General features: G+C 37.0%; 1 protein-coding gene across 1 annotated transcript in view; it reads left to right on the top strand.

Moving 5' to 3' along the window:
* The first annotated feature begins 8090 nt into the window (after positions 1 to 8090).
* Positions 8091 to 18235, top strand: part of LOC104655124 (thrombospondin type-1 domain-containing protein 7A) — a 126721-nt gene continuing 116576 nt past the window's right edge. The window contains exon 1 of the mRNA XM_030933397.1: positions 8091 to 8304. Coding sequence (XP_030789257.1) covers positions 8091 to 8304 — 214 coding nt within the window. The remainder of the gene's footprint in view (positions 8305 to 18235) is intronic.

Here is an 18235-nt window from a genome sequence, read left to right as displayed (position 1 = left end):
CTAATGTTGACAGTGGGGTGTTGAAGTCTCCCATTATTATTGTATGGGAGTCTAAGTCTCTTTGTAAGTCTCTAAGGACTTGCTTTATGAATCTGGGTGCTCCTGTATTGGGTGCATATATATTTAGGATAGTTAGCTCTTCCTGTTGAATTGATCCCTTTACCATTATGTAATGGCCAGCTTTGCCTCTTTTGATCTTTGATGGTTTAAAGTCTGTTTAATCAGAGACTAGGATTGCAACCCCTGCTTATTTTTGTTCTCCATTTGCTTGGTAGATCTTCCTCCATCCCTTTATTTTGAGCCTATGTATGTCTCTGCATGTGAGATGGGTCTCCTGAATACAGCAGAGTGATGGTTCTTGACTCTTTATCCAGTTTGCCAGTCTGTGTCTTTTAATTGGAGCATTTAGTCCATTTACATTTAAGGTTAATATTGTTATGTGTGAACTTGATCCTGCCATTATGATACTAACTGGTTATTTTGCTCATTAGTTGATGCAATTTCTTCCTAGCCTTGATGGTCTTTACATTTTGGCGTGTTTTTGCAGTGGCTGGTAGTGGTTGTTCCTTTCCATGTTTAGTGCTTCCTTCAGGGTCTCTTGTAAGGGAGGCCTGGTGGTGACAAAATCTCTAAGCATTTGCTTATCTGTAAAGGATTTTATTTCTCCTTCACTGATGAAACTTAGTTTGGCTGGATATGAAATTCTGGGTTGAAAATTCTTTTCTTTAAGAATGTTGAATATTGGCCCCCACTCTCTTCTGGCTTGGAGAGTTTCTGCCAAGAGATCTGCTGTTAGTCTGATGGGCTTCCCTTTGTGGGTAACCCGACCTTTCTCTCTGCCTGCCCTTAAGATTTTTTCCTTCATTTCAACTTTGGTGAATCTGGCAATTATGTGTCTTGGAGTTGCTCTTCTCGAGGAGTATCTTTGTGGCGCTCTCCTGTATTTCCTGAATTTGAATGTTGGCCTGCCTTACTAGTTTGGGGAAGTTCTCCTGGATGATATCCTGAAGAGTGTTTTCCAACTTGATTCCATTTTCCCCCTCACTTTCAGGCACCCCAATCAGATGTAGATTTGGTCTTTTCACATAATCCCATACTTCTTGCAGGCTTTGTTCATTTCTTTTTCTTCTTTTTTCTTTTGGTTTCTCTTCTCGCTTCATTTCATTCATTTGATCCTCAATCGCTGATACTCTTTCTTCCAGTTGATCGAGTTGGTTACTGAAGCTTGTGCATTTGTCACGTGTTTCCTGTATGATGGTTTTCATCTCTGTCATTTCGTTTATGACCTTCTCTGCCTTAATTATTCTAGTTATCAATTCTTCCACTCTTTTTTCAAGATTTTTAGTTTCTTTGCGCTGGGTACGTAATTCCTCCTTTAGCTCTGAGAAGTTTGATGGACTGACACCTTCTTCTCTCACCTTGTCAAAGTCATTTTCCATCCAGCTTTGATCCAGTTGCTGGCGATGAGCTGCGCTCCTTTGGAGGGGGAGATGCGCTCTGATTTTTTGAATTTCCAGCTTTTCTGCCCTGCTTTTTCCCCATCTTTGTGGTTTTGTCTGCCTCTGGTCATTGATGATGGTGACGTACTGATGGGGTTTTGGTGTAGGTGTCCTTCCTGTTTGATAATTTTCCTTCTAACTGTCAGGACCCTCAGCTGGAGGTCTGTTGGAGATTGCTTGAGGTCCACTGCAGACCCTGTTTGCCTGGATATCAGCATCAGAGGCTTCAGAAGATAGAATATTGCTGAACAGCAAGTATACCTGTCTGATTCTTACTTTGGAAGCTTCCTGTCAGGGGTGTACTCCACCGTGTGAGGTGTGGGGTGTCAGTCTGCCCCTAGTGGGGGATGTCTCCCAGTTAGGCTACTCAGGGGTCAGGGACCCACTTGAGCAGGCAGTCTGTCCCTTCTCAGATCTCAACCTCCGTGGTGGGAGATCCACTGCTGTCTTCTAAGCTGTCAGACAGAGTCGTTTGCATCTGCAGAGGTTTTTGCTGATTTTGTTGTTGTTGTTGTTTAGCTGTGCCCTGTCCCCAGAGGTGGAGTCTACAAAGACAGGCAGGCTTCCTTGAGCTGCTGTGAGCTCCACCCAGTTGGAGCTTCCCAGTGGCTTTGTTTACCTACTTAAGCCTCAGCAATGGTGGGTGCACCCCTCCCCCAGCCTTGCTGCTGCCTTGTGGTTAGATCGCAGACTGCTGTGCTAGCAATGAGGTAGGCTCTGTGGGCGTGGGACCCTTCCAGCCAGGTGTGGGATATAATCTCCTGGTGTGCCCGTTTGCTTAAAGCGCAATATTGGGGTGGGAGTTACCCTGATTTTCCAGGTGTTGTGTGTCTCAGTTCCCCTGGCTAGAAAAAGGGATTCCCTTCCCCCTTGTGCTTCCCAGGTGAGGTGATGCCTCGCCCTGCTTCAGCTCTCGCTGGTCGGGCTGCAGCAGCTGACCAGCACCGATTGTCAGGCACTCCCTAGCGAGATGAACCCAGTACCTCAGTTGAAAATGCAGAAATCACCGGTCTTCTGTGTCGCTCGTGCTGGGAGTTGGAGACTGGAGCTGTTCCTATTCAGCCATCTTGCTCCGCCCCCTAATTTTGTGTTTCTCTGTTGTCTTCATGAATTTTTATAGTAATTACCTCAAGCAGATGTTTTAGTCTCTTATCCTGTAATAAGAGACACAGTAGAATAAAAAGGAATAGTTTGGGAGAGCTCATGAGAGTGTAGTGGCATTCATGAAAATAGAAGAAACAAGGGAACATATAGGGGGTGACTTTAAAATGTCAAAATCCATGTTTAAGTTTATTAGAATAGTAAGTTATGAAAACATTTTCTTAAAGTTACATTTGTGAAGAAAGATAAATGGGGTAATACAAATATAAACATTTAACTCTCATTTTGAGTTTACAAAAATAAACCAGAGCATTTTCATTTTATATCTCAACCTCTTTTGTAGGGTATTTCAAATAAGTTTAAACAGTATGTGCTTCAGTTAAGGCCTCAAAGTAAGGTGTAAATTGCAAAATGTAGACAATGGTTCATTTATTTAGTCTGTTTTATAAACGTTATGTATTTTGGCAGGTTTGGTTATAATGCCTAGACCTTTGTGGGTGAGAAAAACAAAGTTATATAAATGCAAAGTAATCCTTCCTTTGAAACCATTTATGTTTGTAAATGTGTGCCAAAAAGATATTATATTTAATATTAATACACAAAGGCAAGCATGAGGAGGATTCTAAATGTTTATGACATCAATATCAAAATCTAGCTAAGAAATTGTCCTCAGAGAGACTAAAGAAGAAAAACAAGTTGCATTGGTGTGTACCTACACCAGTGATAGAAATACATAAATCACAGTAGTGATAATCAGATGTGTCTGTCCAGATTTAATGGGATGCACACTTGGATAATCAAAGTCTCAAATAGCTCTATGGTGGGGACATCTGGTGGATGAATATGTCTTAACTGTGGGGCTGCTGATATGAAAAAATGGAATTCCCATAGTGCTAAGCAGCAAAACTTCCATTTCTCTATATAGATGAGTATAAATTAACCTGATATTTAGGTATGTGCATGTTTAATATACTCCTATATATACTCTGAAGTAATGTTATGCAAAACAGTTCTTATCCAATCAAAGTATATCTGAAACAAAATTTAATGTGAGGAAAAGAGATGAAATTATTTTCTGCTACTCTTATAAGACCTTAAGAGTAGAGTAAGGTCTTATAAGTATGATTCAATTAACCTTATAAGTAAGATAAAATTAACCTGCCTAAAAAAGTGGCTGGAATTGACAAGTTATGAAGTTGCCTGATAGCCATTGACCCAACTTTTTATTTTATTTTATTTGCCTATGGTTTCCCAGATGACTTATGCCTGGAATGCTGAAGATTTAGCTTAAAAAGAGGACAGCTCCTAAGGGTTCCAGTTAGCTGAGTTGATTAAAGCATTCATTGAAAGCAAAATCAAAAATGTAATGATTCCATATTCTCCTAGATCAATTGCTGTTTGTTCAATGGCTGTGAGCCAAAACATGTCACACTGGACTCATCAACAATGCATGTCTTTGTATATGAAGCACTGTGTGACTGGCATCATGTATCACTATGTTGACAAACAACTTGAGAGTACCTGTATCTTGACTTCTTTGGAAGCAAAGGCTTATCTATTATTTACTGTCTTGGCATTCTCAGTTCTCCACCAAGAAGAACCCCAATCTGGTTCTAAAGCAGATTGGAGTATTGGTCATGACTCATTTCAGATCTATGTTCCTTTAGTCAAACTTCTGTTATTTGAGAAAGGTAACTTAACTTTTTGAGTCCCAATTTCTTTTAAAGTAAAAATAGTCATATCAATGTCAAAAGGTTATTGTGAGAATTAGCTGAGATGATGTATACAACATTCATACATTCTTAGCATAGTGTCTGACAGAAGATGGGCATTCAGCAACTATTCATTGAATAAATGTTTTCAGTCGTGGATACTCTGTATGAAGAGATGTATAAAGAGAATCTGCACAGAGAAACAAATGCCATTAGGTATGAAGTCCAGATGAATTCGTTTTATATAGCTGCCTGTCAAGAGACAATCTGGTTCTAATCAAACCGGAAGACAATGAGTGGAGAAAAATTCTAGAGCATTGTTTCTTAGATTTTATGTGCATAGAAATTACCTGGGGATCTTTTAAGAATGAAGATTGAGGCTGGGGTGCAGTGGCTCACGCCTGTAATCTCAACACTTTGGGAGGCCAAGGCAGGTGGATCATGAGGTCAGGAGTTTGAGAGCAGCCTGGCCAGTGTAGTGAAACTCCATCTCTGCTAAAAATACAAAAATGAGCCTGGCATGGTGGTGCGCACCTGTAGTCCCAGCTACATGGGAGGCTGAAGCAGGAGAATCGCTTGACCCTAGAAGGCGGAGGTTGCAGTGAGCCGAGATCGCACCACTGCACTCCAGCCTGGGTGACAGAGCGAGACCCTGTCTCCACCGAAAAAAAAAAAAAAAATTAAGGTTGTGATTCAGTGGGTTGAATCTGAGAGGCTGCATTTCCAGCAAACTCCAGGGGAGGTATATGCTGGTGTCCGCTGAATACACTTTCGCAAGGCCCTAGAGTACTTGAATGCATGGCAAGAAATACCGTACTTAGATCTCTATTTGTCTAGACCAACATTCTGTTTCCTACCACAACTTAAAATTTATGTATTTATTTAACAAAAAATGATTTAGTGCTTCCTACATGTCAGGCACTATCCTAGGTTGTAAGTATAAAGTAGCAAACAAGACAGATATGGATAACACCCTCATTTAGTCTAGTGGTAGTCAGACAATAAACGTATTAACCAATTAGTTAAAATAGGTTCTAGTGGTGATTAAAAGTCTAATGAAAATAAACTGAAGTGACTGGGAGAGTGTGTATGGTCAATGAAGTCTTCTCTAGGAAGGAGAAAATTGAACTGAAACCTGAATGTTGAGAAACAGGCTTCTGTGTAAGACCTGAAATTTTCATACAAAGTGAACAGAAAGTGCAAAACTACTGAGACAACAATGGGTCTGGTTTGCAGGAGGAAAGGGAAAAAGTCATTATGGCTGGAAGCTTCAACCTAAATGTGAGACAGTGATCAGAGCAGTAAAAAGGGACAAGATCATACCTGGAAGAGGTGGGGATGGTGCAGAAATCACTCTAAAACCATTAGGGAAATCTGAGATGTTGGATCTTAGATGCGTCTTAACAGCTCCACAGAGAATTAAAGGTGGTAAAGAATGATCCTACAGGAAAATACACCTGGCTAAGTGAACAAGTGATTGAAAAAGAGCTAAATAAGATGTGGGACACAAACTTGGCGGGGGCGGGGGGAAGCATAACTTAAAAGAAAGGTCAAAACTGCAACCGGTTTACATGACAACAAACAAAAATGCATTACTTATGCCAGGCAAGCTTATCTAATGGCACACTTGTAGCAAACTCTCCATTGCCACAGAACAAATAATATTTTTCTGGCCAGGCGCGGTGGCTCACACCTGTAATCCCAGCACTTTGGGAGGCGAGCAGATCACAAGGTCAGGAGATCGAAACCATCCTGGCTAACACGGTGAAACCCCGTCTCTACTAAAAATACAAAAAATTAGCCAGGCATGGTGGTGGGCGCCTGTAGTCCCAGCTACTGGGGAGGCTGAGGCAGGAGAATGGTGTGAACCCGGGAGGCGGAGCTTGCAGTGAGACCAGATCGCACCACTGCACTCCGGCCTGAGAGACGGAGACTCCGTGTCAAAAAAAAATAAATTCAATTAAAAAGAGAAAAAAATCTGAATAGAAAAGATTGAGTAACTACTAGAGGAGACATAAAAATATAACTTCTGTTAGCTATAGACTGTAGCCCCAAACTTTTCTTGCTTTCCACAGAATATTGGAAACAATAGTGAGAGACGGTAGATGGCACTATAAAAGACAGCAGTGAAGAAAATAAGATATAAGAAAGCACCCCTTGCACTAAGAAAAAGCCTAGTAGAAAAAAAGACTCATCATCATTATGTCAAGTGTAAGATATTAAATGTCTTATACCATAATGATTTTCATACTCTACCTACCTACCTATATATCTACTATCTGTTTAGTACACTGTTTTATTGGGATACATGCCAAACCCCAACACCAATAAAAACAAGATTTAAGAGCTCCCAGAAATTAGAGTAGCTAAATAAGAATGAATAATATAATGTTTACTCAACTGCAATTTTAATGAGCCTCCTTACTTACTAGTGAGTAAGTCTAATGATTTAAGGCCTTGCAGTGTAGTGGCTATTAACACATAGGTGCATTCCAATTGACTTCTGATTTTGTCTCATGTTTAAAGTCTCTGCAAGCTAGTAGCTATTAACATGTTAGAGCATTTCCAATTGACTCTGATTTTCTGTCTTGTTTTTAAAATATATGAATAAAGGAGCGTACGTTAAAATGGTGCTGCTAACTCCCCAAGTGAGAAACAGTTTGGAGTATTTTGTTCAGTAGCCAAGGCATGGCAAGGTGAGTCACCCTTTCTCACCTGAATGCCTAATGCGAGGCACACAATTTTTATATATTCATCCAGTATTGTGATTATATTCTGTGGTAAAATAGCAGGTTAATTTTTGTTTGATTGTGTATCATTTCATTCTGTTCTGTTCCATTGACCTCGTTAACCACCTATATATTAATCAGCTAAACCACAGAGTTCAGACTTTTTCTCCTGCCCTGTTTTTCTGTTGGTTGTTTTTGGCATTTATTAACAGCAACAATGTTTTGTTTCTCATTGGCCTTTTATGTATCTCATTTCACTCATTCAGCAAATACTAAATAAGTGTTAATTTTGGGGTGTCAAGACAAAATGAGGGAGTGGAGTGAGATGAGGCTAGGAAGAAAAACATAGCCAGGTCATTTGAGGTCTTATAAACTTTTGAAAAATCTGGCCTTTATCTTAAGAGAAAAAGGAAACTAAGAAAAACATTAAGCACTGGAGTGACACCATATTACTTCTGCCATTTGTTTTGTCTTGTTTCCCTCCCTCTCCAATTAGGATCACCTTAAACAGTGACTTTATACTGTTATCCCATCATTTACATTTCCTATTTCCAACTCACAATTTTTTATGAAAGAAGAAGGTTGCCAATTGTATGAAAATAACTACTCCGAGAGGCATAAGAGAGTTTGTAAATAGACACCTATTAGTTGGTTCATAAAAACATATGATAGATGCTATGTATAGAGTCATTATTTGTAAAGCACAGCTCATCTCCAAAAAAGAAAGAAATAGGGGACATGCTTTGTTGATGCTCGTCATTAAAACTTAATAGTACAAGTATAAAAATGAATACTTAATGGACAGGTATCTGTGACATAAGAATCCTCTCAGCAATGTGCTTGATCTACCCATGTATGCACCTGATAATGAAGCCTCATTTAGGGTTGTGAGTGTATATATACTTGTTCCTGGTGTTCTATTAACATCTGGCTATAGTAGGCAATTTCTCTTTTGGCTTTGTTTTTTTTAAAAAGATAATGTAACTTATGTGGGTGCCTATCCGGTTTCAATTGCTCATTTTACATTGATTTAACAATAATAGCCGTTGATGGTCATGTCTTCCCCAGGAGAAGAAGTTGACAGACAACTGTGCAGAGATGCCATCTTTCCCATCCCTGTGGCCTGCGATGCCCCATGCCCAAAAGACTGTGTGCTCAGCACGTGGTCTATGTGGTCCTCCTGCTCACACACCTGCTCAGGGAAAACCACAGAAGGGAAGCAGATACGAGCACGATCCATTCTGGCCTATGCGGGTGAAGAAGGTGAGTCGCCAGCTTCAGATGCCATCTAGGTTCGTTTCAAAAGTTAGTGTGCATCTTTTTTGTGTAGCCTGGATAAGATGATATTCTATGAAAATCAACTGCCAGAAATCCAGCCATCCAAGATTTAATATCTTTTGATGTGTTGAGCAATTTGATTCTGTCCCCCAAAGTTAATCTTGAAAATGGATCTCTAACAAAGGAGGAAAGACTTTTAAAAGTGAACTCATTTTGCTTTTTCCCAGCCTCCCAGGAATTAGAGATCTTTGTAAGCCAAAGTGTTAAGCCTTTAAAACGGTCTAAAAATGGCTCCCAAAATTCCAGATATTTCTTTGTTTTTTATGAATTTCAGAAGTCAGTTTTATCCTTTGAAATCAAATTCTACCTTCTCATAAATAAGTATATATGTCCAATAATAAAGTTTATTTAAAATCACCACAAGAATAGCTAGTGTTCAACTGAAAATTGCGTGGGTTTTCAGTTTCTTTCAGTTTCTTGAACATAGGCTCTGAGATCTAGAAATCTCATATGTAAATTTTGTTCATTTTTAAAATATGTTGCTCCTAAATCACTTCACCCTATAGGGTGAATAAAGCATGTTTGTCACATATTCAGACCTCACTTGCAAGCTTTATTGCCAAGAAATACAAGGCTCTTGGTAATTGTCTCTCAAGATGATATCCAAATGCTAATTTGGCCTCTGTGTGACTGGGTGATATAATGTCATACTTAATCTTATCATTCTGAAAAATAACACAGGAGTGAGAAAAGCATAAAAGTAAATCAAATTTGTTCACATTAAGGCATGTTGTTTCTCAAGAATATAAGTGTATGTCATTTAAACATTATCAAGCTAAATGACTCTTTGTTCACATTTAGCACTAATACATAATTATTTGTAATATGCATAACATTTTGTGTTTTCCTCAAATTATCGATTTGGGGGGGAGTTTTGTGTTGCCTATGCCTTTTTCTATTTTTCTCTTTATGAAGTATTTTAGTGATAGAAACACAGTGTTCCTAGTCAAATTTGCTATCTGTGTGTGTAATAACTACATAAACATGTAACTACCTTGGCCTTTGCACATGAGTGTTACATGAGCAAAACAAACATTTTACATGCAAAAAAGCCAACTGGTGTGAAGTTTTAGAATGTACTTTACAGTGTTCAAAAACTTTTTCCTACCATCTTAATATATACTTAACTCTTTGCTACAAAAAGTGTATCTATTGAAAAATAGAGCCTTTAACAAAGAAAATTATATTTCTTGTGTTGTCAAACAATGACTCTAACCTTGTGAAGATTGTAGGCAGACTTCAAACTCTATCAGCTCAGATTATGTCTTGGGCTTCATTAAAATTAGATCTGTGGTCACCCTGCTTCCTATAAATTCATTATGTTCTGCAGACACTTGCTGTGTGACTATTAATGAGTGACTTTTCACCCCCGAGTCACATGGCAAGGATTTTGTCATGCTTGCGGAACTCACCAGATCATTATTCCTATAGACATGTTGCTTCACACTGAAAGGTCATGAAATGTTTTAAAGGCAGAAATTTCTGATTGCTCTTTGATATATATCATCCACTTAGTTTGAAAGGGTAGGGCTTTGATAGTTTTTAATTAAGTTTAGTGGTTGCGTTATAAATAAACCATGCTGGAAAGTTATAGATGTTTATATAGCAAATCACAAGGGCATTAATTCAAAGCATAACTGCATTTCCTATAGTTTTGTTTTAATTGACATGTAACAATTGTATATATTTATAGGGTGCAGTGTGATGTATCAGTATATGGATAAATTTTGTAATCAAATCAGAGTAATTAGCATATCCATCACCTCAGACATTTATCGTTTCTTTTAGCACGGGCATAGAGAATCCTCTCTTCTAGCTATTTTGAAATACATAATACATTATTGTAAAACATAATTTTAAATAGAAGCCATAAAAGAAATTCTGTCAATGCTATTTGTCTCTGCTGCTATTTACCTCTGTTAATAACATTTATAAAAGCTGGTATAATTATATGAAATTTAGATTTCAAAGCCTATTTAGTACCTATTATTTGTTGGACACTGAAACACGTTTTATGAGAAATTTATGCTTCAAAGCCTATTTAGTACCTATTATTTGTTGGACACTGAAACACATTTTCTCTTACTCAGAATCTTTCCTGATTCTGAACTATTTTTAATGATTTAGGAACAGCATCTGCAGGAAGTTTTAAAATATGTTCCCCTGCCACTTAGATAACCCTTTGTAATTCTACACAAAAGTAGGTCTTTCTATTATTCCTCAAGAATTAGTGCTTTGTGTCATAAATGTTCTTAAATTTCTGTGGATCCAACACTTGACTGTGACAACTTTAAAGGAAAGTTCCACATTTGAGAAATGATATATGGAGTGTTTAGACAAGAAATTATATGATTTTCTAGGGAAATAATACATAGGACAAGTCCATGTGAAATGTAGTTCTGGATTTATGCAATAAATGCTCCAACCTATACTTTCATTTTCCTTAATGAGAATGCCACCATTATGCAATACTGAAGGTTAGATAACTCCTTGTAATTAATAAGGATAGACTAGGTTGTGCTTCAGTAATGGACAACCCAGACATTCAGGAGCTTAAAAGAACAAAGTTTTATTTATTTCTTCCTCATGGAAATTTAGCTACAGTTTTGGGTAACTCTCCAGAGCAGTTTGTCCTTCATGAAATGTCACAACATTGCATCACCATATGAAGACCTGGTTCCACAATCTTCATGTGCCAGCGGAAGAAAATACTTGAAGAATCCGTCAATTTTAAGCATCCCCAGTTAAATTCTCCCATCTAAGAGTGATTGTCATTTCTCACGTTTCATCGTTAATGTAAGTTGTATAACTATGCCTAACTTCAAGGAAAATGAGTGAAATATAATCCTACTATGTGCTAAAACGAGAGGAGTATTGACTAGTACTCTTTTCCCTGATTTACTCAGTGTTCTTATTGTGTATCAGTGTGTATATATGTGTATGTGTGTGTGTGTGCGCGTGCGTGTATATATATGTGTGTATATATATATACATCCATAGATATACGATAAATAACTATTCCATTTGGCCCCAATCCAGCAGATAAAACAGGGCTCTCCATCGTGAAAATGTTAGAATTCTTTTTGTCCCTCTTAAACGAATGACAGAATGATAGAATGGCACTTTCTCTTCCTCATACTGTACTTCTTTTCTTTCCTTTTTCTTTTCCTTTCCTTCACTTCTTTTATTGCTAGGCTCTTTTTCTCCTTTCCTGAACAATTCTATCCAAAAAGCCATTTGGCAAAGCCAAGCAGCTGGGCATCTGTGCCAGCAGATGGGAGGTCTGCAGTGATCTAGAGTGGATTGTCAGAGCCCAACTGGGTGAGGAGCAACCAAAGTGGGAAAAGAGGTGACCTGGCATGCAGTTTCAGAGCCACTGAGTAGGGTGAAGGACAGGGGGCACAGGGGTTGTATGAGTGGATAGAAGAGTGACTCAGCACTGGATGTCAGAGCATAGCAGGGTCAAGAGAGAATCCCCGAATCAAGGCGGCCAGCCCAGTGTGGGGTGTCACAACCAGACACAGTTGAGGAGGGTTTCTGTCATGTGGATGGCCTCATGTAGGATGTCAGATCATGAGCCGAGTGAGGAAGATATCTTGTGGGTATAGCCATGGAGATGACAATGGGAGATGGAGTGTGGGGTGAGAGGGAATTGACAAAATAAGTACACGTATTTAACATAATAAGAGTCAGGGTTTTTTTATTGCTGGAGAAGAGAGTTGCAAATATGTTAGGAAAGAAAACTAGTACACTCTGTGGTACAGCATTGGAATTGGATGTTATTAATTTATTTGAATTCATGGTGTTCAATTTGTTAAGATAAATATAGAACAAACATCAATGTAAGTGTGCAAATATAAATACATATTATATACATATATACACATATTAGCCTCATTCACTGAAAAGACATGAGAGCAGCAAGACCTCAATAGCAGTAAGTAGATGCAGCAGTCAGATCGTGATTTCTTATACTATTCTCCAACAAAAGGAACAAGGGAAACTTTGAGAAATGGCTGATTCCACAGCTGCGATAGAAGAAGTACAAGATGGGCCAGGAGGATCTTGTGGTAGAATGTCAAGAGAATGTCAAAAGGCCACAGAAGCCAAGTTGAATGTTCTCCCACTGACCACGTATGCAAACAATTTTAGTAACAAAATAATAATACTAACAGACCATTAAATAGGAAACCAGGGATCCACACTTTATATAAATAAATAAATGAATGAATTGAATCTCATTAAAGGCATTGTATTTACATAGTCTCAAATATTTCCCTAATAAAGTCTGACAGACACCTCCCTTAATCTAGTGACCAAAGTTAGCATTATCAATAATGAAGCTAACCGAAATCTTGTGTCCTCGGTGTGATATAATGAGAATATGGCATCACTTCGGCGATAACTCTGTCAAAGATGCATATATAGAATCTATTCATGAGAAAACATCAGATAAAATCTAATTGAAAGACATTGTACAAAATAATCTTTAATCTTCCAAAGTGTCTAAGCCATGAAAAGCAACGATTGAAAAACTGTTCTAGATTTAAGGAGACTAACAAAGTGTGACATCTAAATGTAATGTGTGATTCTGAACTAAATCATTTTGCCATAAAGGACATTTTGGGACAGCTGGCAAACTTGAATGGGGTCTGAGGATTCAATGGTAATAACTTATCTGTTTATATTCTCATTTTTGGATTTTGAATATTGAATTGCTTATGTGTAGGAGGATGCTCTTGATCATGGGAAGCACACACTAACATACTTAGGGTGATGGACATCTTTTCATCTTTTTCCAAATGGTCCAGGAAAAGAAAATTATTTATATCATACTTTTAATTTCACTGTAATTTTGAGATTGGTTCGAAATTAAACATGAAAAGAAAACGAATTTGTATAATTTTTTTGAGATGGAATCTCTCTCTGTTGCCCAGGCTGGAGTGCAGTGGCCCAATCTTGGCTCACTGCAACCTCCACCTCCCAGGCTCGAGCAATTCTCCCGCCTCAGCCTCCTGAGTAGCTGGGATTACAGGTGCACCACCATGCCTGGCTAATTTTTTGTATTTTAGTAGAGGCGGGGTTTCACCGTGCTGCCCAGGGTGGTCTCAAACTCCTGAGCTCAGGCAATCCGCCCACCTTGGCCTCCCAAAGTTCTGGAATTACAGGCATGAGCCACCATTCCTGGCGCTTTCTACACAATGTTGAGTAACATTATATAACCTATTATCAGTATATAAAAATTGTCATAAAATGCTAATTACTGAAATGTCATTTGGAAACCAAATCACAAGTACTGGCAACTGGTGATAGTTAATGTACTGGAGAAGGTAAAATTAGTTCTTTACACTTAAAAAAAAAAAAGTGTGTGTGTGTGTGTATCTTCGAGAGGCTTGACTTCTGATTAAATAAAATTGGCAATTCACTTTTTAATATTCTTACCTTTACATGTAAATATGGTATAAACTGTAGGAGTTGTCTCAAAAAATGTTTTAAAGTTATGTTAGGAAATTCTAAAGGGAGGCAACCTTTTAATACTTAAGTCTGGCATATTTTTTAATAGTAAATTGAACTTGAACAAAAAATTAAAAATTAATGTTAGATTTTTAGCTTTCTCAATTTTTTTGAACCTGTATTGTAGATCCTAACAAACTTCATGTAAAAAGGAAAAGGTTATTTTTTTAAATGTTTCCCACTGGGTATAACAATTTCTGTTAATTCTCATGATATAGTTAATTATTCTTACAGAACAACAAAAAAAGGAAAGAATATTTATTTTTGTTAAGTTCAATATGACCTGATAGAACTTCATCAACCAAATAGTAATGTCTTTACACCTGTCTTATACAAGCAGAGAATAGATGCAGATTGAAATAAATTGTCATTTTTTTCTCAAATAATTAGTAGTCTTCAGAAGTCATATTTTACAATGCAAAACATTGAGAAGAGTATTTTTATTTAACTTGTTCAATTTTTATAGCTAAATGATTTTAACTGTACTGACCAGGTAGTACCCATATTACCTAGAAAAATTTGAAGAACACCAGATTCATTACATGTATTCGTATGTATGTGTACTCATAATTCTGATTTCTAAGTAAATACTATCACTTCCCCATTCTCCCACCATTGACCTTGAAAAGAGAGTTCTGCTTCAATCTGTCACTACTTGACTGTCAAACAGGATTTATGCAGGCTGCACAGTAGACAGTCTTCTGCCTGTTTCTGCAAAGAAAAACTGGTGGATGGGGCTGTGCTACAGCAGAATCTCCTGAGGTACCCCACAGCTAATGCTGTTCCAATGCAGTACCCCCAAAGCATATCCTTGCCAATGCACTTTTCACCCAGCAGTGCTCTGCCGTCAAAGGAATTCAGGCTAAAATAGCAGGAAAAGTTAGAAGCACCTTAAAAGTATAATTTATAGTACTATGATAATAGTACTCTTCACACTAATAGCTTCTTTATAACATAAGCCTAGGCTACTTACTATTGTTGCCAATTACTTTCTGATGTGAACTCTACATTCCAATTGACTGTCAGTATTGTTAATTCCCAAGGTCACACCTGCCTGCATGCCTTTGCTTCTGTTTATTTATTTTTCTACTTAGATACTATAGTCTTTTCCTTCTTTCCCTTCCTAGAATTCTGCTTATTGAAATCTTACTCCTTCAAAACTTTTCTCAGTGCCTCTTTCAATCTGAGGCATTTTTCAGACTCCGAAATGTAGTGAAATTGTACTCTTTGAATCCCAGTTATACTAAATACCCCACCATATAATTATTTCTTTCCGTCTAGAATTATACTCATTTGTATGCTTGTCTTATCTCCCCTACTACTTTTCCCCATTACATTATGAGATCCTTGAGTGTAGCAGGAACTATTTTTAACCCCTGTAGGTATCCCTTGAAGCATCTCACATAAATATTGCATGTATTTAATTATTGTTTTAAACAAGGTTCTTTTTAAAAAAATTTATCATCTAAATTGTAAGGACGTAAATGCCAGAACCAGAAACATCATAGCTCTATTCAAATGCCTCCTAACAAAGCTTTTATGAACTTGATGTGGGGAGGAAAAGTCACTTTTTTATTTCTAAGAAGTTTCACATAGCAGCTGGTATTTTTATAGAACCACAGGAGTTTATTTACATAGCAGAATTTTATCAAAGCCTTATAACATTATTCCCTTTGATGGAATAATAGAAAATCTAAATAGTGGTATTAGTATAAAACATATTTTTTGATGTAAGAGGATTGTTTAAATTAGTCTTAGTTACAGTTTTTGAAATGCTGCTTAATTTAATGTATTAGGTTTTAGGGTGATTAGAAACAGGGATATTTTTTAAATTATGACTAATTTTGTCATAAGTCACATTTTATAATTTCCCCAGTACTATGGAAGTATTCCCAGAAGCCTGGAATTATACCTTTCTGTAAATAATAGATAAATTCAATATTATACCTATCAACTTTTCTACCATAAAATTGTCCCCCAAAAAACATGATGCCGCTGCAATGACTAATTACTATAAACCATACTTTCAACATTGCCATCTTATTTTTATAATTAAGACCACACTGGGGCTTATTTGTGCAAGTATCCTGACATCAGACCAAAACTGCTGATGTATCTTTAATGTGCATTGGGGCAAGAAAATAAATAACCTTTATGTCTGTAAACTTAACCACTATCTCGCAGTTCCTCAACACTTTATACTGATGTTGTGGAAGTTTTTTTCTTATTTTATTTCAAAGCCAACCAGTCAATTCCAATGTCAAAAACAATTTGGAGTTTTAAGATCACATTTTAAACAGCATACTTAATAATCACAGAGAAAATAAGGTAAATCAAGAAGCATATTCTTTGTGCAAGGTCAGTACTTTTACTATTAAACATAAAGACATTATTAAAATAATTATATAAAAATATATACATATATTATGTCTATAATTAGCTTGTCTGAGAGTTAAGATTGGATAAATCCAGCACTTTGAAGAATGGGTAATAGGAGAGCTTACTTATTCTCCCCAGCCCAATTAGAATGTTTTAGGATTCATTTCTATTCAAATCCTAAACTCCTTTGTGGAGGCTTCCAGGGTCACAGAGCTGTGTGACAGAGGATAGGATATGAACTGTGGCAGAGTTTCCACCATCATGAAGAAGAGAACATTAATGAAATGCTGTTTAATGCAGGTTGTTCTGACGTTGAGTCTATGTTCAACACTGCATAAATGATTCTAAATTGCAGTTGAGTTAATGCAGGTTATTCTGATGTTGAGTCTATGTTCAACACTGCATAAATGATTCTAAATTGAAGTTGGGTTCTCGCATAAACTTTCTACTGATTTATTTGCTGAATAAAGGGATGTCTTTAATCATAAGGGAAGTGATACTGGAAGATCAGCTCAGGCTGTGGCCCATGGCTTTATGTTTGATTTGTATCCAAATCTCACTTCTTGAGCCATCTTCCATGTTAGGGTCGCGAGCTACTGAATTGCCTTTTCTTACTCATTTTTAACTTTTCAAAGCCTGCTTTTCTAAAATCTAAAGCCCACCTCTTATTATTTTCAACATTTCCTCTATTTACTCTATTGCAAATATTTGTGAGGAGCACTCAGGGTTCCCACCATTCCACATTTACAACCAGTTCTTTTATATTCTAAGATGAAGTCCAGAGGCTGCATAAGTTCCAGCAGACCAAACTGTCAATAAAGTGAGTAGTAAATTCTTCTAACATCCTGCTTTTAACAATGTAAGAATTTTTGTTTTCATAATTGTCATCAGAAATAGCACAGAGTCAACAAATTGGCCTCCATAAATTCCTCATTGTCACTACGGTCACATCGTGTAAGCTGTTTGGGTTCATCCATTTAATGATTTTTAGCTCATAGAACCTTTGTGAATGTAAAATAAAATGCCACCTACAAAATACTTACAATGGGACCACCACATTTTTTAAAAGTCCAGAATAACTCTTATACCATATACTATTAATTACAAGATGCATCTGTTTTACCCTGTAACATCTCTGGAATAATTGCATCTCACATTGGAATCATTTTAAAACCTCTGTGGCCAAGTAACAGTTATGGCATAGTCATCACTGCTCGTACATGTGAACTTTGTTGTTATTCCTGGTGGAGCAATTCCATGATGCTTCTGAAAAAAAAAAAAAAAAAAAAAAAAAACTGCTAGGACCATTTGAGGAAAGAAAATAAATCCCAGTTGCTTGCTTAAAACTCTCATTGACACCTTCTGGGGCAATTAAAAATGCTACAACATCAAAACTTAGAGATGCATATCAGTATCCTGGAAGACAATTCTGGAGACAAAAGGGGAGAACGCTTTTTAAAGAAACCCTACATCGTTGGCACTTTTGACATCACAGAAGCTGATACTGAATAGGAGGAGAATACAGACTTCAGTGGGTGTGAATTAGAAAGATTTGGATTCTGAATGTAAATAAGTTTTAGAAATACCTTTCCCTTTAATGTATGTAAAAGAGCAATATTTAAAACTAACCCATAAAAAGCTATTTCAATAAGCATACAATATAAATTGAAGTAGATCAGAAAACATTGTATCATAGTTTAATTTGCAGCCATTTCTTTTTCTTTGGGATATGTAAAATGATAGTGTATTGCACAGTCAATACAAATTAGACTTGAAGAAATATGATATTGCTACTTAGTGACCTTCCCAGTAATGTTCTGGAGCATCATGAAGTATCATTCCATGTTAATATCCCTGTTTCTAATCACCCTGAAACCTAATACATTAAATTAAGCAGCATTTCAAAAACTGTAACTAAGACTTGCAACTTTGGTAATAACATTTGAAAATACACTTCATTTTC

The sequence above is a fragment of the Rhinopithecus roxellana genome, chromosome 6, assembly GCF_007565055.1.
Source record: "Rhinopithecus roxellana isolate Shanxi Qingling chromosome 6, ASM756505v1, whole genome shotgun sequence".
NCBI classification, from domain to species: Eukaryota; Metazoa; Chordata; class Mammalia; order Primates; family Cercopithecidae; genus Rhinopithecus; species Rhinopithecus roxellana.
Note: the sequence above shows the minus strand (reverse complement) of the source record. Positions and strands in the feature narration are given on the sequence as shown.